This window comes from Lethenteron reissneri, chromosome 18 (genome assembly GCF_015708825.2).
Source record: "Lethenteron reissneri isolate LAM-NWPU_2019-01 chromosome 18, ASM1570882v1, whole genome shotgun sequence".
NCBI classification, from domain to species: Eukaryota; Metazoa; Chordata; class Hyperoartia; order Petromyzontiformes; family Petromyzontidae; genus Lethenteron; species Lethenteron reissneri.
Window position 1 is genome coordinate 7,816,305 of NC_083796.1, and position 21,903 is coordinate 7,838,207.

The window sequence follows — 21,903 nt, forward strand, 5'->3', positions numbered from 1 at the left end:
TCCCACCCCCCTCCTCCCCCCTCCTCCCACCCCCCTCCCACCCACGCTCCTCCCTCCCCCGCTCCTCCTCCCTCCCCCGCTCCTCCCCCTCCCCCCCTCCTCCCTCCCCCCGCTCCTCCCCCGCTCCTCCCCCCTCCTCCCACCCCCCTCCTCCCCCCTCCTCCCACCCCCCTCCCACCCACGCTCCTCCCTCCCCCGCTCCTCCCTCCCTCCCCCGCTCCTCCCCCTCCCTCCCCCCCCTCCTCCCTCCCCCCGCTCCTCCCCCCCTCCTCCCTTCCCCCTCCCTCCCCCCCCTCCTCCACCCCCTCCTCCTCCCACCCCCCTCCCACCCACGCTCCTCCCCCCCTCCTCCCTCCCCCCTCTCCGCCCGGCGTCGTCTGAAATTCCGAGCGCTCCGATGTTGGCGACGTGAAGGGGGAAGTGGAGCGGAGAGACACAGAGACAGACACACAGAGACACACAGAGACAGAGGGAGGGTCGCAGCCCCTCCACTCCGACATCAATGAAGGTCGGTCGGTGATGTTGGTCGTGAAAGTGGCACCGTGTTCACGAGCCTCGGCTGCGTCTCACAACGCGGCCCCCCCTCCGCGGCGGGGCTGTGTGGCATCTTGCTGCTGCTGTTGTTGTTGCTGTTGTTGCTGTTGTTGTTGTGAGTTAATCATCCAACTTCCTTCCTTCACCTGCGCTGTTGATGGTTCACGTGGTGAGCCGGCGGGGGAGCAGTGGTGCCGCGGTTAGCGCGCTGCGCTACGAACCCTCTGGGTGGACTCGGACTCAAATGAGTTTCCTGGTGTTGTTATGCATCGCCGCTTGGGAGACAAAGGGGGCCGGGGGTGATGCTGGCCACCCCACTTCATAGCTCCTACTCGCTAGCAGCACTTGTCGCAACAGTCTGTGAAGGCGACACGGGAGAGGGGGGGGGATCTTTGTCTCTTTGCTATGAGTTACTCCTTCATCCCAGCATGAGATGTTTCATATCACACACAACAAGCTCTGTGTATTGCTCGTGTAAGTCGCCGGTGGTGTACGATTGCTGGGGGTCACACGCCAGTCGAGCCGGATGGTGCATTGCGTGTTGGTATACGGCCGAGTAATCTTAAAGGGGAGTCCCCGTAACCTCTTCTTGGTTCTTTGGGTAAAGTTACGTAGAAGAGAAATAATAAAATAATAAAAATTCAACATAATACAATACAATTGTGAAAATCGGTAAAGTCACGTAGAAGAGAAATAATAAAATTAAAATTCTCACAATTGTATTTTATTATGTTTTATTTTTATTATTTTATTATTTTTCTTCTACGTGACTTTACCGATAGAACCAAGAAGATGAATCGCTGCAGTCACGAAAGCTTTAAATCGAAATTCCCTGTAACCTGTTCAAGATAGCCCTGGGCCAATCCCATACCATACAGATGAGCTCCTACCGATATCTCTTAAGTGTTCAGGAAATGTCTTGTACATACACTTTGTTTTGCTAGTTTCTACCCTGAGCCCATTTTCGTGTTTTTTATTAAATGAATTTATACAAATGGAAATCAGGATCACGTGCAGGAAGCAAGGTGGGGAGGATTTAATATGTACGTTTGACTCGTGATTTGTACACCACCCATCTCATCTTATAGCATACGATAGCACCCAACAGGGGCTGAGATGATGTGTCTGCATTCCTTTAGCTCTGCTTTATCTTACAGGATTAAACGAACACGAGGCAGAATGAACGCGGCTTCTGAGCTGTCCCCACCAACAGCAGCAGCAGGAGGAGGAAGAGGAGGAGACTACAAATGCCCACATGAAGGAAGAGCTGATGAAGCCGGACGTGACAGAGCCGGCGGCAGGAGTCACGGAGCAGAGAGAAGGTATGGTGTAGGAGGTGCAAACACTGATGAAAGAGGTTGTGAAGTTGGAGGGGCTGTAAGAGGTGCTGCAAGTGGAGGTGGTGGACTTAGTGGGGGGCATGGTGAAGTTGATGGAGGAGATATAATTTTAGAATCCGGTGGAGCTCGAAGTGGAAAACCCATTGCTGGAAGCGGTGGAGAAAGTGGAGACACTTTGGCTGGAGGTGGTGGAATAGGTGAAGGAAACGGTGGCCCTAGCCACAGCAGCATCAGCAGCAACATCGATAGCATCGGCGGCAGGCGGAGGAACTCTGCCCGAGAAGGAGACATGGACCTGGACGACGAAGATGAGGACGATCTCGAGCTCGAAGGCTTCGAGGAGCTCTCGCTGTCCGAGCTGCCCACGGCAGGCAGCGATGCAGGCTTGCTGTGCGGCTACCTCAACAAGGTTGCCGGCAAGGGGCCTCTGCGAGCCGCCAAGACTCGCTGGTTCGCGCTGGAGGCGAGCTCCTGCTCGCTGCTCTACTACCGAGACCCGAAACAAGTGCGGCCACTGGGCCGCATACCGGTGGCCTACGCCTCCTTCTCCTACGACGTGGACGGCGAGGTCGGCCGCTTCGAGATCCGCACGCCAGAGCGACGCTGTGTCCTGGAGGTGAGGTGGCATTGATGTCTGCAAGGCTCGGCAAGGCCACCTACAATTTGCGTGTTTAAAGTTTTGGATAATTGTAACCATATTTTTTTAACTATAGGTGTGCTGGTGTACTGGCCTAGAGGGGTCTAAATTTGGCAGTGAGCAGGATAATTATTGTAATAAATGTATTTACCAGTTAAAACCCACTGGAGCTATTTGTTATTTTTCAGAAGCGACCTGGTCAAAAATGATAGCCAAATAATCTAAACAGATGTTTATATATTCTTCGGGTCTTTCGGTAAAGCCACGTAGATATAAAAAATAATAAAAAATATCACGACGTTTCAATCGCAACATACGCAATCGTCATCAGGTGAAACAAATAACGAGAAGCTGTTGAGGCAGGATATTATTAAGGTTTGAGGTCGGTGTCGTTTGAGGTGGGTGTTTATAAACGCGGAGAGAAAAATCGGAGGACTCGGAGAAAAATGCATGTGACCACTGGGAGAACATGCAAACTCACGACCTCCTGCATACCAGGCGAGGGAGACAACATCTTGTACCCGCAGCGCTGTAATAATGATGATAAGCGAGGCTTTCCTGGGTAAACTCTCTTAGGCGGCCCTGTGTTAGGATGTCTGGCCAATTTCAATTAAACTTGTTTGGCAAGTCGGAGGAAACCAGAGCATCTGGAGAAAACCCAGATATATGAGAGGATAACATTCAAAAGTCCGCACAGATTTTATCTATATACCCAATACAGTATATGAATTCAGTTGCAGATCAGATATAACCATCATGCCAGCTATTGCTTTATTTGAATTATTGGTGCATTTTTTTATTTTACATGATTGAATCTATATGCATTAGTTTACAAAAAATTGTTTAGGTAGTGCTGTATTTAATTTTTTCATGTATATTTTACGATTTAGGTTTACAGGTTTTTAATGCGAACAGGTATGTTTTATATGTATTCTTTGCTTTGGAATGTATTAACCTGTTTTACCTGTTTACTTGAACTGTATCATACATTTACCCCAGATTTTCTTCTCCAAAGAGTTTTCTCATAGGGTCCCCGCTTGGTTCATGAAGACAACTACAATAAACTCTCACTATTCTATTCAATTCAATTCTTTCCTTTCATATGAAGAAGCTTTTTAAAAGGTTAGGTAGTCAGGTTGTCCTTTTTAATGTAAGAACTAAGCCTGTTCTTGAATAGATGTTAGACTTCCCTGTTTTGCTCAGCTCTTGACACTACAGCGCATCACTGAGTACTCAAACGAGTTGTTTCCTCTCCAACTGCATAGCATTACTTATTTTCATTTCAAAGACAGTGCTAAACTTTTACATCCACTTCATGCTCATTTTCATAAACAGGGACTTCCGAGTTTATATTGACCCAGATAGATTACGCCACATATTTGTTTTACTTTATAACTGATCGTTTCTGCGGGCCATCATGGGCAGTTTACCAGATTTTATCATCATATAACTACTCGCATTAAAATCTGGTTACCACGAGATTTTCCTCTTTCACAATGAACATACTTGTTTCTGAAATTAAAGCAGTGTCATATTCGACTTTAAATAGATGCATTATTCACTTAGAAAATAGTTGCAGTGGATGATTTCAACATCGTCAGCAGTATGCCACATTAAAGTATATGTCAACGTGCATTCAATCATTTGATAACGGATTAAACAAGTGAACGTCATATCCATATTGATACTCGTGTGCCTCCAACACAGACCCGCATTCATTTAAAAGTGCTTGTATAATTATTAATTCAATCAATCTTCATTTTCCGTGCCAATATCGCCCTCAATAAAGTAGGCTTCAGTGCATATTCTTCTCATGTGTACCAATTTGCTTCACTTGTGACTAGAGCGCTATAACATTAATATCTACGGATTCTCTATAGTAGTAAGTGCACACATTGGGGTGGGAGGACATGAAACTTTAAAGAATTAACATCAGCGTTTATTTGTATTATGAAGGCGAAAGAGAAATCCCCTCCACCGATGGCACGTGTGCATTGCCAGGGGCAACCCCCGTCAGCTGAGCGGTGTAATAAATAAATAACCATCGCGCTTTATCGCTAATTTAACTCATTTAAAGTTGAGGGATGTGAAAAGGGAATAGCGCTTGCTCACCGCGGGGCTTATGGCGTGGTACCTGGCTAATTTTTTTTACCTAAACCCCACCGTTTGAGAGCCAAATCCTTCGCAAGTGTGCGAACAGACAGGCAGGCGGACAGACACAAAATGCCTTTTATAGATAAGACGACACACTCGAGATTTCACAGATGGCCTGCATTTGACACAGAACACATTACAGTACTGTCATTAATAACAAGCAAGTGTGTTCTTAATTTATCGAGAAAAAGTATAGTTTGAGGGTTTTCAGTCTCCAGTGTGAATCTATCTAGGATTTTGTGTAGTTTGTCAAGTGAAGTTATATAACTAGAGGTGGCCTGGGTGCTTTGAATGGAGTTTGGAATGCTTTCCTTTTGTTTGAAACCTGTTTAATCACATACAAAACACGGGTAGACTATACTGTATCGTATGAAAAGTAATATGCAACAATCTTAATTTTGGAGCTTTCGTGACTGCAGGAATTATTCTTTGGTTCTTTCGGTAAAGTCACGTATAAAGAAAAAATAATAAATAAAATAAAAGCATGCATTTATTTAATTATTTAATTTATTCTCTTATCTTTATACGCGACTTTACCGAAAGAACCAAAGAATAATATGCAACAAATCATACATTATGGCCGATTACAAATTTGCCATTTGTTCAGAGCAGGTTATTGTGTAACATGGTCATACCAGTTAACTCGTGACAGATTGTGCCATTCCGTTTGAATGTTTTATTACTCAAACATCTCCTTTTCCTCGGACTACTGCTACTTCTTCATTGAAGACGAGAAGAGACAACTGTAAACAGTGTTGCGTCACACTCATGTGAGCATATTTCAGTCAGTTAAGATAAACTATTTTCTTTTTTCAAAGAAATCGTGCTTGAGTCAGAAAAAGGAATGCATGGATTTGAGAACATGCGCATGGTTAAAGTAATACATTTGACTGTTAACAAACAGCTAGAAGGCCTCATGGCCAAAGAATGACACTGCTGAACATACCCACGTTGTGGATAACTCATGTGCAGGAGTAATATGGATTGTAACATGCAGAACCGTGATGGATAGACATAGATTGAGGAGGCCTTCATACAGTAGTTGATAGACCACGGCTGATGATAATGATGATGAATCCTGTTAAGATTGTCCTGCCTCGAAAGTGACCTTTACCTCTATGCAAGTAGTGGATATTGGACGCTTGGCTGCATGGTGGCACGGTGGTAATGGAGGAGGCTCGTTGAATGGTGTGTTGTAAATGGGTGCAGGCGGCAGACCAGCAGACGATGCTCTACTGGCTGCAAGAGCTGCAGAAGAAGCGGTGTGAGCACAGCCTGGGCATCGGCACCGCCTCTGCCGCCGACACTCTCTCTGCCGGACTTGTGGCACGGTCTGCGCAGGGTATGGGAGCAGAGCTTAGTGACCGGACGCATTTCTGCTTTTTATGAATTGTGGAGCTGGGACAATTAGTCGACTAAATCGATTAATCGAGTGTAAATTGTAAGAGATTATATTTTTTTGCGGTTGATTACTATGGCCCTTTTAAAAATGTGAGTCACCCAAACATCTGGCCCTCCTGAAGTTGGGAAATCCCGTACAAGCCACGCCCAGCGGGATGCAACTGGCAATGCCATTGGCATCATTCTACCACGTAGAAAGGTACTTTAAAAATGATGACAAACCATTGAACTGATGCCATGACTCACTCTGGGAGCAGACATTATCAACAGTGAACAGGATGCATCTTGCCTTGTGAATTTCTGAGATTCTTACGATTGATCAGCAGTTTGTGGTTTAGCCTTGAAAGCTCCAAATAAAGTTTGGACATTTACATTTTTCTCCAAATTCTGCTATTCCTATTTATGTTTACTTAAGTTTGCCATTTCTGAGCAGAGAAAGTCCAGAAAAAGATGTGTATTTTTATAGAATTCCTTGCAATATGTTCATTTTACTGACGACATTTGTTGGTTGGTGTACTGTAGTAAAGTACGAGAATTGTATTGTGACTCAACTTGGAGGAAGAACAGATAATATTTATCAGTGAAAAATGTGCACACAGACTTGCACCTTGGCACTAAAAGTTTTCTTTGATGGTAAAGTTTAATAGTTTTTTTTTAAAGTTGAATAGGAGACCTTTCTGAAGCAAACAGGTTCACTCGGACTCACTGCTAAACCATGACAAAATGCAATTGTCGTTATTGTGGTGTTTTTCACATCACTTGCATGATGGAAGTGATTGTGTGCATGGACACATGGCTGTGGTCTGCGTTCCTTTAATTGGGGAATAGCAAAACTTCACAAACTCTCTCCTGAAGCCCTCTCTCCTGAAGCCCTTTCGTGGCTAGCAGACTTTGACATTGGCATTTAGCTCCTGAAAATATGGCCATGAGCAAGAATATAATAGGTTAGAGTAATAAGTGTTTCACGTATTACTCTAACCTACAGTGTACAACTTTCATTGACCTTTTGATGTGCTTTTAGGTGTATATTTTTAAGATTGCTTTATATTATAACGCATATAAATGGTTTCATTGCGTTTATTTCCATTCATATGTCTTTTTATTGGAAGCGTCTTTCTGAGTTGCTTTACAAAGAGGAGGAAGTTTTCTAATTGTATGAAATGGTGTCCTAAACCACTAGCTGTGGGCAATTATTGCCATTGCAAATCACTTAGTACACACGCATGTAATAATAATAATAGTTAAATTTATAACGCGTGCAAATTGGCAGACGTAGTGGCCGCAACTCAGAGGCGCGGAGCCAAGTTCAGAGTCGCTCGAAAGCATGATTGTGGAGGTGAGTTTTTAAGTCTCTCTTGAAGGAGGCGATTGAGGTGATGCTGCGAATGTGCAGAGGGATATCGTTCCAGACGTACTGTGTGTTTGTTGCGCATTTGAGAAAGGCGGACAGATCGAGGCGAGAGACAGTCATGCTCGTCAACTTTGTGTTACTTGTGAACCACAGCCGAGGAGGCGGATGGCACGAGTGAGGGGCCGAACACGGAGCCACTGCCACCGATCCTTCCACCTCTCCCTGAGCCCACAGGCCTGGTGGGACAGCTGGCAGCAATTCTTCCTGCTCCCATGCAGCCTACTGCCCTCTCAAATTACTCACTCAAGCACTTGGGCACCGAGATACGGTATGTGTGCACTGCATGGTCGCGGGCATTTTTCTTAACTTATAAAATGAAACCTCGGGATACGATATTTTACGTGAATCTCTTGTACTGTATTAATGGCAGTGATTCTTGCACAAAACTACGTCATAAAACACCTCACTTCATGTCACTGTAGCACTGCATTTAACTCACCTTCCATTATTTCGAAATCACTGCTCTGATACTTTATTTTCTTCTGTTTCGTTCACTGGGGTTGTGATCAATTTGAATTCGATACAATGTCTGGAAAATCACGGAGAAATGTATATATTTTATAATTTAGAAGCAAAAATTAGACTTACCTTTTGTTTGAAGTGCTGAAGAAATAAAGACACCAAATACACTTTGTCGCTGCATAGAATTGTTTATTTGATTAACTTTCAATAAAGAAACGTCAAATTTAAAGGCAATTTGCGTAACTTTTTATTTCCGCTCGACCTGCGTGAGTGTAAAAATCCACCTGCTCATGATTATTAATGAAGAGGGGAGCAGGGGCCTCTTTAGCAGTGACGTCACGTGCGGATGTAGCACTGTGCTGCGTAGATTTATTTTTTACCGTCACTTTCTGTAAAGAAACTCTACCTTCTTCTGCGCGAGTGTAAAAATCCACCCGCTCATGATTATTTTATTATTAATGACAGGGGCGGGGGGTGCGGCATGTGGAGTGACGTCACGCGCGTTACACACATTTCTGGGCTATTGTAGTAGTAATGTGATAAATAATGTTTAAAAAGTAGTAGAGATAAAATGCGAACAGGGCAGCCTAAAGAGGTGTGTATATATATAAGCACATTAAGAAAAAGGGTGAAACAGAGGACATCCAATATTAAGCAAATTGAGATGAATGCGATCGGCAGTGTGAAGAAATTATGGCATTTTACATTTTTGTGTTTCATTAATACACCTACTTAGTTCTACTTAATGGAAGTTTACACGTTTATATTAACAAGCTAAACAGTATTTGGTTTAGATATGTCGATGACACTTTGGTTGTCTGGCCACATGGTAAAGATACACTTATTGAATTTTTAAATCACCTCAATGCGCAAAACCCAGCCATTCAGTTCGCCATGGAAATGGAGGTGAACAACACACTCCCATTCCTGGATATTTTGCTTGGACGTGGTCAATGCTGATGTAATTTCCAGAGAAACGTCGTACTCAAATTCTAAATGTTGTGGATCCACTTTTCAACACACCGGTGCGCTAAAGTAGTGAAATATTTGTCTTTTGTAAACGTGACACATTTTTTTACTGATTGGCCGTGTCAGGTGGTGGAGGGTTGCAACACATTTATAAATAACGCGATCTAACCCAACAACATTTATTATGAATTAAACATATTTGAATAAAAGTTTTCACTGAAGCGGATATCGCCAAACCTGCATACAGAATGTTAAGCGACCAGTGAATCGAATTTAGCTGATTAACCATGCCACATTGCTTGCACATCTGACTATACATCACTGAAATGCATGTGGTGCTGGTAAAATTCCAAAAGTGAGTTTAAGTGGAGAGTTCCAGAGAATCTGATGCTGGTGTAGGATGTGTTGAACATGAGGGTGTAACTACTCGTGGATTAATATAAATTAGTAAGCTTGGAATGCATGCATGAAATCACATGTGAAAGAGTAAACTTTTAAAATGTATACACAAAATTTAATATTAGGTTCTTATGTGGCCAAAATAGCCTTGCATACAGTCGTAACATTGTTGGAAAAAAAAATCTCAATTTTAATCAATTCTTGAATCCTGAATCGCAACAATTCATAGAATTGTAGGGGATTATTCTTTAAACCCATAGCCAAAGGTTTTCGCTTCCTCTTGCTGTCGCACAAAGGAATTTGGCGTATTGATTGCAGCTGGTTAACCTCTCCACAGTGCTCACATGTGTTTCTGTGCAGACATCCCCTTCTAAGCACATGGTGCTGGTAAAGTTCCAAAGAATAGGTGGGCTCACATTACGGTACTATTACAGCTCCACGGTGCTTTCTAATTATTTTTACAAAGTTTTTTTTTCCTTTCCACCATGTGCAGCCTGTACTGGCAATCACGTGAAGAGGTAACCCGGGTATTTTTTATTAGTGTGACCTCCATAGATTCTGAAAATGAGTGCCGTCCAGTTTCATGGAAATGGCCTTGAAGGAAAGTGCTGCTCACAATAAGAAAGACGTTGTTGTCGTGTTATCGGCTAAACTTTTTTCCCCCCACCTCTTACCTCCCTCAGTTTTAGAAGGAAATTTGTTCCTGATGTCACTTCCTTTAGTTTTTACTGCAAAGCAGTCACATGCTTAACCCCTCTGTTTTTTCGATCAGCTTGTGTGGTTTTTTTTCTCTCTCTTTTGTGTAGTATATCTTTTTTTTTAAACAACACGAGAGAGAGTTTTATTAGTCTAGATTAATAAGCATCATATTCCCAGGATACAGTCACTATTTTTCTTGAAAACTGTAAGTACAGTACAATACTACTTTTTGAAAAATGTACTTCAAATAAAAATGCGGCTTTTTTTCTTTTCAAATACAGTATGGTAGAATACTCCTTTTAAGGTCGATTTATATCTATTTTGTACTTAGATTACTCAAATTTTCCATTCTGAACGTTTGGAAACCGTTTCTAGCAGCCGTGTGTACCTAGATTTCTTAAATTTGTTATAAGTTTAAATGTTTTTGCACTACAATTTCCGCGAGGCACTATCGTGAGAAGGACGATTGTGGACGTGTGTGTGGTCGTTGCGAATGCACAAGAGTCGAATGTGCAATGTCAGCTGAACTCGACTAGATGGTGACTAATATGGTGTTCACTTTTTCTCACTGACACTGTATACTTACCCAAATGATCTGTGTGCAACTTTTCTCTCTCTTTAGTCCTCTGTCCATTGGGCAGGTTTTTGGCTCTAACATTCTTCATCCTGTCCAATTTAGAGGTTTGTTTTTAATTTTACTATAAGCTCTCCCCTACCGTAAAGTCAACAAGCGGCAATGATCTCTTTCTGTGTCTTGACCTCTTACCCAACATCCTTCCTTGTAGAACTTCCTTCGCTCGGCTTTCACTTCCGAGAATGTGCTCGGTTCACATCTGTTGTGCCTTTTTGCATCGTTTTGATTTGACTTCTGTCCTCCTGAACCTTCTCTGGAACTTGCGTGGCCCTCCACACCCCCCACCCCCCCTACCCGTGCCTCATCATTGCATCCACAGAAATTCCATGAGCCAGTTGCGGGTGGGCAGAGGTGGCCGCGAGAATCGCCGTAGTCAGCTCTACCAGGAAGCGGCCGACACGGACATCGTGGACACTGTGGCTCTGGCCAGGGAGCAGGACATCACAGGTGCCACAAGAATGCACCCATTTCTCTTGTTAATAATGTACACGTGTTTTACATAGTCGCCACTTATTTTATTATGAGGTTTACATTTTGGGTACGAGGTTATCATTAGAAGTTTCCAATTTTCAGTCAGTTTGTTGCTGTTTGTCCACGACCATGGTCAACAACTACTTCTGCAGTATGTTTTAATAAAGTACATAATACAATTAGACTTTTTCAAGCTTTCCAACTCGTATTGAAAATATTCATGAATTTGCACTGTCCGTTTTTCTTTCTGTCCATAATGGGAAGTGACATTAACACTCGTAACGATGATCCAATATAGATTAAACTATAGAAAAACATTGCATTGTTATTAGGGATTTTCCCTGTCTAAAACTGGCTAATTTTATCAAAGGATTGCCTAAAACTTGGCTATGACATCATCCCTCGTCATCTTCTGTCGCATCATTTATTGTGGCGTCATCTTACGATATAAGTCGTGCACCGTAATGACGTCAAGGACAAACATGTTGAAAGACGTCCTAGTATCCACTCACGGTGCGTGATATTTCACATTTTAACACTGCAAGTTCATATATCTGTGTCCTGTGTCTTTGCTAAAGGGCCAAACCCCCAGGCATATCCAGAGCCAGCACCACGGCAGCGAATGTCGCTGGGTGGCTTCCGGAACAAGCTGGGGATGAAGAGGAGGCCTCTGAGCAGGGCTTTGAATGAAAGTGAAAACCTTGGGGTCCCAGTGGACACCAGCGATGCTGACCTGGAAATGGAGGTGTCCAGATTACGGCAGGAGCTGGACACACAGAAGGTAGGAGGAGGGGTGATATAGCTGCTTGCTAATAGAGTCAGTTGAGAACCTATGCGATTGCCAGGTAAGCTCCCAGACAATACAATCTGGTATGCGATTTGCAATTGCTTCTTTAAAGAATTTGAAATAATACTGAAAAGAAAAACTGCAAAGTGTACATTTATAACTGCGGCAGTGGAGGATTATTTTTGTTTCCCAATGAGAAGAAGACTCTACGCACTGTGTTCCAGGAGGTTGTGCGGCTCCTGCAGCAGAGTTTGCACTCCGTGCATCAGGAGCAGCGGAGGCGAGAGCGCGAGAGCTCAACTCTGCAGCGCAACATCTTGCAGCATGCGCAGCAGCGGGTGCAGAAGCTGTCGAGCCGGGTAGAGACCGTGTACGCCCGGTCGGGCTCCTCGGAGCAAGCTGACGCATCTGCATCTCCTGGCGATGGCGGCGGGAGAGCAGCGAGCACTAGCGACGTCCCTGTCACGCTGCTCATTGACTTTGCAGAGCCCGCGAGTCCCAAGGCGGAGGGTGGAAATCTGGCGTGCGATAAGAGTGACGCTCAGCACCGGGCATCCGTTGGGTTTGTTGATCGAGAGGTCGGGGAGAGTTTGACGGAAGAAGGCGGCGGTGGCGGCCCTCTGTGGCAGGAGGTTGCAGCGCTGAAAAAGAAAGTGGAGGAGCTGCAAGAGATTGTGAGGACTTACTCGGTCGTGATTCAGGTCAAGGACGAGACGATTGTGCGCCTCACCAGGCGCCTTGGTGAGAAGGAGTTGAGGGAGGGCATGGCCACAGCCAGTTTGAGTGGCATGAGGAACCAAGGCATTCACGTCCAACAAGAGGAGATGCAAAAACTGGAGGTATGGAAGTAGTGGTTTCGAACTTATTTGATTTAGACGAGCTGTAATAAAACACCACCACAAAGTTCCAGGAAGTCGAAACTCAAAAAAAATATACTTTAGATCTACGTTGTGGTTTTAAGGTATTTTTTTCTTTAATGAAGCTTCAACCTCATGTCAGACAACCCAGGATACACAGAATAGTTGTCACTACAAGAGAAGAGTTTTTTTGGTTATTTATTTCTTTGGTTTTTTTTATATGTTATGTAATGAGCGTAAGGTACAAGTTCTATGCAGTTCACTGGCATTGCTTTAAGCAAGCCTGACTGCTGATAAGACTGTCGAAATCAGTCTAGAGTTTGCTTATCTTAAAACAATGCTACTAAAATTGTGCACTCTCTGAAAGCTGTGTAGCTGATGGGTTGTCTTGTGTGCCTATTTATTTTCATTATGATTCCGCTTGTTTATTTTATTATCTACATTCTCCACAACAACTCTCATGATTTTATTTGAGTTATGCATATACTGTAAACTACTTGACGACTGGTATCAACAGGTAAGGTGATGTTAGTCGTGATGACCATCTTGTAGCCACACAGCCACGTTAACAGGAAAGTAAGACTCTGAAACTACAGAGAATGTTCAAAAGTTTTCCGTTCACGATTAACACAGGTGTAGAGATGTAAATAGAGTATCTATGGCGTGTACGCCATCTAGATTCACGAACAGGTAGCTGCATATGTCTCGTACCTCTCTCTGGCACCGGCGGAGGTATGGCAGGGAAGCGCGGGCCCTAGAGGGCATGGTCCCGTTGAGAGAGAGAGAGGGCACGTGAATGGCACGGGATAGCAAGGGGGCCCGGAAAGGGGGCTTGAGGGACACATGATGCTGGCCCCAGTTCCTTCGGGAGAGATCGAGAAGGGGACGTGGCTGGAGGCGGAGCGAAGCCATGCTCGAGAGGATAAGAGGGATGGGGAGGGAGCGATCACGGCTGTCTCTAGGAGTGAACTCACCATGCTATGTCTCTTCGGTCTTAGATTGTACTTTCAGGCTCCGTGGGTCAGGAAGAAGTTACCGTCCTGACTTGGTTACATAGTGACCTGGTTAGGGTCTAGTTAACCCGTTGTAACGTTAAAGCAGTAGCCCTGTTGGGGCCGTATAATAAACGTAGTGCCTCCAGATTAAAGTGTGTCTGTGGAACCCACTACACAGGCAACGGCGTAAAATCCTGTTTGGTTGCCCAACAGTTAAAATGCTGACAGAAAAATCTCGTGATTGCTCGGATGGAGGGATGGGCACCATCGCTGGACAAAGGCTTTGCCAAAACTGCTTCACAATGAAAATATTGTTGATTAGAATTCAGTCCTCGTGATCGCAGACAGATGTTGAATAAAACACCATCTCGGGCAAACTGCACTCGCTCTTACTGCACAGAAATAATACGGACGCATGTCTGAGACTGGTAATTACCTAGTGGTTATCTCCCTGATAGAGAAACTGGATATTAATGAATACCCATATACAGTCACTGCAGCTGAATTAGACAAAGGAAATGTGGTAACTATTTTTAAGGCATCTAAAATATTCGGTACTGCTTCTGAGATAAATGATCAACATTTTCAGGACGACATCCTTGCCTACAAGACACAGAACAAGTTCCTCAACAAGGAGATTATGGAGCTTGGGCAACTGTGGAAAAGGGCAGAGGACAGAGAGGCAGCACTGCAGGAAAAGGTAACTTGCATTCGTAACCCTTAAGAAATTACACTTAATGCCTCTTCTTGCATAATAAGCACCTCTTTGCAAACACGGTATTCGAGGTAAATAAATGCATAATTTCGTCTGTCCATCTCTGCGCGGTATTGGGTTTGCATTTCTCATCAGCAGTATCGTCATCAGATCATGAGCCCTTTGTTAATTCGCTTCTGGACAAAGGCATCCCTACACCATCGCCATCCTTCACAGTCTTGCAACGTCACATTCTGTCTCACTCCTGCACATGAATTGATATCATCGCTCCATCTCCACAGGGGCAATTTTTTGGGCACGTTTTCTCCATTGGATGCCATTTCATTACCAGTGTTGCCCATCGGCCGTCATCCTTTTTCACGATGTGTCCTGCTGGAACAGAGTTACTTTTCCTAACAGTAAATACCAGATGAGATACTATTGAGAAAAAAAAACGAATTTATAACGGAGTCCTTTTTTTTTTACAAAACTGACGGACAGAGCTCATGCAAAAACGCTTTGAACCTTCTTTGGAAAGCATTAATATTGCGAGTGACACAGTCGCAAATACACCTCGCAGATGTATATAGTACGTTGCAATGGCTCGTGCACTGTGCGTCCGTTCAGATGTGCATGCAGGAGGCGCGCTGCTGCCAGCTGGAGAGCCGCTACCTGGTGCTGCTGCAGGAGGCGAGCGGGCCTCTGCGCTCGGGCATCAGCGAGGATGCCCACTCACAGGAGATGGTGTCCCGTCTTCTGGAGGAGGCAATGATGGCCGACGTGTATACGCCCGACGGCACTGAACACCGACAACAGCAGCTGATCGCACGGCCCATCCTGACCAGGTGCCGAGCATTTCCCTCTTGTCGAGACGTGCTTGCAAACTTGTTTTATTACAATGATTGCCAACATTCTTCGTATTCATCTTCATACAGTGGCACAGCTACTGTGTGTACAGGTGACAACTGCACCGGGGCATTTGGACCGTAGGGACCCATGTGCTGGGCTATAAAGAGGGAGGAAATTGGACATGAGGCCCCATTTTATGTCCTTGCACAAGGGCCCATTCCAACCATGCTTCGTCACTGCCTGCATACTTTTTCGACTTGGTGAAATACATTGTTTTCGCAGGCAACAATGTGATGGTTCGATGTCTTTTTTAACAGTTGTCCATGTTTAGTTTTTGGGTCTTAGGATAGTTGTGGTGTTCAAATGGATTGAAACTCGTTATCAAATTCAGTTTTCCAAAATAATTCCAATCTGCTCCAGTTTTCATAAATTTGATCCCAGTCCAACTTAACTATACATACACATATATATATACATACTTGCATATAAAATGTACATACATTTACATGTGAACCGGAGACACCGGTGGCAGTTGAGTTTCTGAAAAAGCTTTCAGTATGTGCAGCAAAACTTTGAACATCATGCCGAACAACTCCCGGTAAAACCCAAGAACACCTCGGAGAGCTATACAACACAACAGCAAAAACCTATGTAGTAGTAGTATAACTAATAATATCTACTATAATAACAATTGCCACAATGCATCTGTCCACAGCGAGTATGACCAGTACGGCTTCCGGACGGAGCCGGATGGCCTGGGCGAAGAGGAACGCCTCGCGGCTAAGGCACTGGCCCTGGACCGCCGCTCGCTCAGCATCATCGAGACTCGCCTGGACGCGTCGCTGCGCGTCAAGTGGGAGAACATGCTGGCCGTGAGCCGTGAACCGAGCCGCTCCCCCGAGCTCAAGATGCTGATGCGCTCTGGCGTGCCGCACGAACTCCGCTCGCGCGTGTGGCGCTGGGCCGTGGAGCAGCATGTGCGCGCCACACGCGGCCGCCACGCCGCCTCCTACTACTGCGAGCTGCTGGAACGCTCGCACGGCCAACACAACCCGGCGGCGCGGCAAGTTGAGCTGGACCTGCCGCGCACGCTGCCCAACAATCGGCACTTCGAGACGCAGTCGTCCGAGGGCATCGTGAAGCTGCGGCGCGTGCTGCTCGCGTACGCGTGGCACAACCCTGAGGTTGGCTACTGCCAGGGGCTCAACAGGTGAAGCGGCATTTGGTTCGTGAAAATTGTCTTTTGCAAAGGCAGGTGGTGTTTTTGGTTCTTGAATTGTAAGGTTGCTTGAGAAGTGGGCCATTTGTAAATGGGCCATGTGGTGATTATTGCGCAGTTGTGTGAAATTTAATGCCGTGCAACGTACATTATGATGTATGTGACGGCATCTAGGCTGGCAGCAATCGCCCTGATATACCTGGAGGAGGAGCAGGCGTTCTGGTGCCTCGTTGCCATAGTGGAGTGCCTCATGCCACCCGACTACTACAGCAAGACGTTGCTTGCATCACAGGTGCAGTCTATAACAACACGATGTCAATTCATTTGCAGGAAAGTCTTCCACTGTCATGAGGATCTTACATTGGGATGTTTATATTCTTGGTTCTATGTGACTTTACCGAAAGAACCAATAATATGAATCCCTGCAGTCACGAAAGCTTTAAATAGAAAAAAAAGTGGTATGTTTGTTCAATTTAATGAATGAGACAACGTATATATATGGGATAACATTCGTGAACTAAATTTGCAGGACAATACTGCCATCTCCTGCACACCATAAAACCTATTGGCTTTGGGATCTTTACACATCTCTTTTCTCCTAAAGTGCTGGATGACTGGCAAGAGTAAATCGGAGGATCACCACGTTGTGTAATTTGCGCCACTGACGACACGGGCACACAGGTGGACCAGCGCTTGTTCAAGGAGCTGGTGACTGAGAAGTTGCCGCGTCTGGCTGCCCATTTTGAGCAGCATGGCGTGGACGTCTCGCTCATCACCTTCAACTGGTTCCTGGTGCTGTTTGTGGACAGCGTTGGCAGCGACATGCTCTTCCGCATCTGGGATGCCTTCCTCTACGAGGGCACCAAGGTCGGCACGTCACCTCGTGTCAACGTTTCCCAAACGCCATTCTGGCCCACCCACCGTGGAGTTTAGTTTTGCTCATGTATAGCGAATATGCAAATTTGAACTTGTTCGAACTGGTTTTCACAAACAGTTAACCAGAACCAAGCCTTTAAAATCAATTTTTAATCGATTGAACTCTAGCCGGTTCAAATAGTTTTCAGTGCACCTGAACCACACTCAAGCCAATCGGTTTGATTCCCTGGTGCAAATGTTTATGGGAAAGCATGTCTGTGTGAGGTCTATGTTTTGTTGATTACCAGTGTGATTGTTAATAACGGTTAACACTGCAGCGGCACATATCAGCAGCAACAACATCTATATAAATAAAGACCTTAATCTGTATGTCTCACAAACCTCTAGGGTACTTCCTGACAAGGGAAGGTACATTGGTAGCTTTTAGGACACAAACAACAGGATAAATCGGAAAGTCCGAGATTTTTAAGTCCCCCAAATCTCGATTTTAAGTGCCCCATTAACATGTTTGTGCGTGTAATTCCGAAACCGTTCAGAATATAAGATTCTGTTTTTTTTTAATAGAGCGTTAAACAGCAAATACAATTCTAGCGAGAAGCATTGGTCTATCTTTTATTGTTTTTCATATATATCCGATTCAAGCGGGTTTGAACGAAAAAAATACGCATTTAATGTTTTTCAAATCTGTATAAGTCAGCAGCTTCCCCATAGAGTATTAAGTTAATACATTTGAGTTATTTCTAACAAAATAAAAAACTGAATCTTTACATTGAGCGGTTTTTGATGGGTACGCCTTTGAATATAAGTTCAATCGAGTCGTCAACAATTTTTGTTTTTTTTTTGCGGAAATTTTCACATTTTTGGAGTAGTTAGAGTCCGATTGTAGATAAAAAGTGTAAAATATCATATCAGGTTTATTATTATATTTATTAAAAACGTTTGCCTAGCGAAGACAGGCTTTATGAACTAGTCTGTATATAATGTATGAAGCCTGTGATCGATGACTAGCCACTGGAATAAAGCCGTATGATGATGTCATCAAAGTGCCCTTTTAACGATCGGACAAATCTTAATGGAGACAGGATGAGTTTTAAAAGCATTCCGGCTTGCTCAGCTGCTTGCTGAAAGTGAACAAACAGACGTTGTTGCTTTTGCTCGAAACTGCACATTGTAACCAAACCGTTTCTGTTTGCAAAACCCAGGTGATTTTCCGCTATGCGCTGGCAATGCTAAAGTGCCGTGAGGAACAGTTAATGAAGCATCACAGCAACTCTGCAATCTTCAATTACCTACGCATCTTTACTCATTCCATTCATGATTACAGGTAGGATGCTGTGAATATTTGAAGTTTTGTTTATTTATTTGTGATAAGTGAATGCGTAATCACTGACCACATTACCAAAGCATTAGTTTATTATAAACATGTAAAATAATTTAAGAAGATTGCATTTCAACTTGTTCATGTGGATGATTTTGATGTAGAGCAACATCTTTAATTTTAGATTGAGGTGGTTGAGCCAGATAATTTCACCAGCAGTAGTGGGAGTGTATTGCTGTGATGCCTCCTTCGTATTTGTGATTCTGACTTTGAGTCGTATGTTCCATGGTCTGTTCTGGGTGACCACAGTCGCAAACCAGAGTTTAAATTTTTCCATTTGTGCATCAAGCATTGGCACCTGCAATGGTTTGTGTGGATGCACCTCTGATTAGCACAGTTGGCTACGTACGATGTGAATAAGTTCAACATACATACACACATGCTGTTTAGGGTTGTGGCCCATAAGCATTAATATGTTGAGGTTTAGAAGTTAAGTCATAAAGTTATCTTTATTCTTATGAATATCATTGTTAGTCTCGAGGGGAGAGCTATACTCGTGAATACGATATATGAATGCATTAGTGATGATCTGTTTTTGATGTGGCGACCTTCACGCTGGGCATCTCGGAGCATTTTACATCAAATCTCATTTCAAACGTTTTAAAGGGCACACCCAGTGGCAGCTGTCCCTGGAAGCACAAGATGACTCTCCACCTAGCCTGAAAATGGGCATTTGTCTGTCTGCAGGGAGCGATGATTGCCATGTTTTCAATTAAAATTGAGTAATTTGAACATTTGTATTGTTTTAAATGTAAAGGAAATAATTAATGTTGCCCTGACAATCGTTTTGCAGGCAGCTGGCCACGATTGCCTTTGTGGACATGAATCCATTCCCGATGCGCTACATCAACCAGAAGCGGGTGCTGCACCGGGACCGCGTGCGTGCCGAGCTGAGTGAGCTGGAGCGCGTCCGTTTGGAGTTTGTGCGCGATCGACAGAACATCAGAGTTGAAGAGAAAAGCTTCCTCTCCGAGGAGGAGGAGGATTCCTGAATGGGAACGACTCGGATATCATGGCCCGACGGGGGTATGCCGAAAATCTTCTCTGCGGTGCCGTTAAGCACAGTGATTGGAACGATTTTGCATGCAGCAATAGAAGGGAAATCTGCACAGTGACACGTAAACATATAAAGGTAGAGGAGATGGAATGCACCTGTATGGCAGAGTGAGCATTTTGGTATGGATTTGTTAAATAGTAAGCATGTCATTACTGGTCAGGTGGAGCTGTGGTACAGTGGTCTGTGTATTGGTCTATCAACCTGGTGTCCTAAGTTGGATTTCTGGCCATGGATAGCATCAGTGACAAATATCATGTCTGCAATGGTATTAAGCTCCCCCTTTACCTGCCTCCAGCATCAGAATTCATATTTGTACTGGAGGAATCTGATGAGCTATAAAGCTCTTTTTCACAGATGTCCAGTAGGGGCGGGTCAGAACGTGACAACAACAAACAATAAAAACACATGATAGGAGTGCTAAGTAGAGGAAAGTTAAGCAAAAAAAATAAATGACAGGGCATTTAGAGGCCATCCATTACTGGATTGACAAAATACTGTTATGTTTTTATTTCTGGTAAGTAAGATTATGATGCATTTTTTTTTGCTAAACTTTCATTTTTTCTTTGTGAGGGCCCAAGCTCCTTAGTCTGAACTGTGCGGATTATGTTTAATTTAAAAGGCAGTGATAAGTACTGATCACCCATCCTTGCATGCCCTAAATAAATGCCAGCAGTGAAGCTTGCCAGCATCATTCTTTGGGGACTGATTTACGTTTGAAAGGGATTTGATAATTTCAGTTAATAGAAATCTAAAGGAGTTTGAACACAATTTTTATTGCACTAATTTGATATGAAAACATTGTATACAGTACTAGAGGAGATGCATATTTTTTTGCCTACATTGAGTACAATCTGTTTTTACTTAAGGATTTATTTTGCAAGTGTATTTCACTTGTTGCATTTACCATAAAATATGCATTGGCCTACGTTGTAAAAACTATAATCTGTTGCACAAAGCAGGGTAAAAACCAATCTAAAGTGTTATTGTTACAAAAAGCATCTGTATTCTGATATGTTATTGTGCTTCTAGAATGCACTTGTAGTAGAACCTTCATGAGAACTTTCCCTTGCTGCAAAGGCCTGATTGTATTATGTGCTTATAGCATCTTTATTTTATCTGCACTTTTTTTCATTAGCAGACTATATGGTAGTTGAATATGTAATCGTTATTCATTGGCAACAAATATATTTCCTTACAGAACTGTAGATTGAGATGATAAAATAGTCACTTAGTAAAGATGGTCCAGATTTAAACAAAATTGAAAGTGACAAACTTGGCGTTTTATTTCCGTACACCTTGTTGTATTATCATTGCATATTATCATAACTGTTATGATGTGAATACTTTTTTTTTAAAGAAAGTATAACCTCCTTTTGTCCAAACACAGTAATACTTTATTTTTCTGGTTTGGCAAAAAGTAGTTTAGAAAATAAATATTACAAAAAATATCTGTGCATAAGAATTGACCAATTACAATCGTGTTTGATTGATGTTTCACCATTGCAAAAAAAATGAAAAGTGTTTACAGAATTTAGACTTTCCTGAACTATATGGTGTTCATAAGTACTGCACTTAAATATTCGTTTAATTGTTTAAATCTAATTTTTTCACAAGTTGTATTCGCCTTTTAAAATGCTTTATTGAGCATAAGCTGATATGTGCCTTTTTCCACGTTGAGTGTTTTGCTAAATGCAATTCGTTTATCTGTTGCTCTTCCGTTATCTTCAAAATGACACGCAATTTTTGGCGTTTTTGTTTGTTACATATCACTGAATAAATGTTTTCGGTTTACTATGGTATTTAGTTCATTTATATCTGAAATGTTCGATTTATCAGAAAGGTACTGGAGTGCCTTCTGTAGCTCTACAAAGTGCACGTTGTAATCACAAGACAGTTTTGTGAATTTCATTCATACATTTTTTATAAATGTGCATTGTACCATTTCGTCTGATCAGTACGCCCAGACAGGAGTGTGGAGATACATGCTTTGATAAAGAGTGTCTATGGGATGTGGACTTTGTTCATGAAAAGAGGACATTCTGTCCTTTTGGATGCAAATCAACACTGGCTGGTGATTGTG

At 43.4% G+C, this 21,903-nt stretch overlaps 1 protein-coding gene across 2 annotated transcripts; it reads left to right on the forward strand.

Moving 5' to 3' along the window:
- Positions 1–369: 369 nt before the first annotated feature.
- Positions 370–21,614, forward strand: TBC1D2B (TBC1 domain family member 2B). Of its 2 annotated transcripts, XM_061553662.1 has the most exons (15): positions 415–508; positions 1,692–1,856; positions 1,988–2,490; positions 5,875–6,007; positions 7,571–7,745; positions 10,960–11,087; positions 11,690–11,892; positions 12,123–12,737; positions 14,340–14,450; positions 15,072–15,289; positions 16,009–16,503; positions 16,687–16,804; positions 17,194–17,379; positions 18,591–18,712; positions 19,560–21,614. In XM_061553662.1, the coding sequence occupies exons 2-15, from the start codon at positions 1,790–1,792 to the stop codon at positions 19,756–19,758; spliced, it is 3,273 nt and encodes a 1,090-aa protein (XP_061409646.1). In that variant the 5' UTR covers positions 415–508; positions 1,692–1,789; the 3' UTR covers positions 19,759–21,614. The 2 variants fall into 2 exon arrangements, with proteins under 2 accessions (XP_061409644.1, XP_061409646.1); XM_061553660.1 differs by having other exon boundaries at positions 370–508; positions 1,692–2,490.
- Positions 21,615–21,903: the final 289 nt, after the last annotated feature.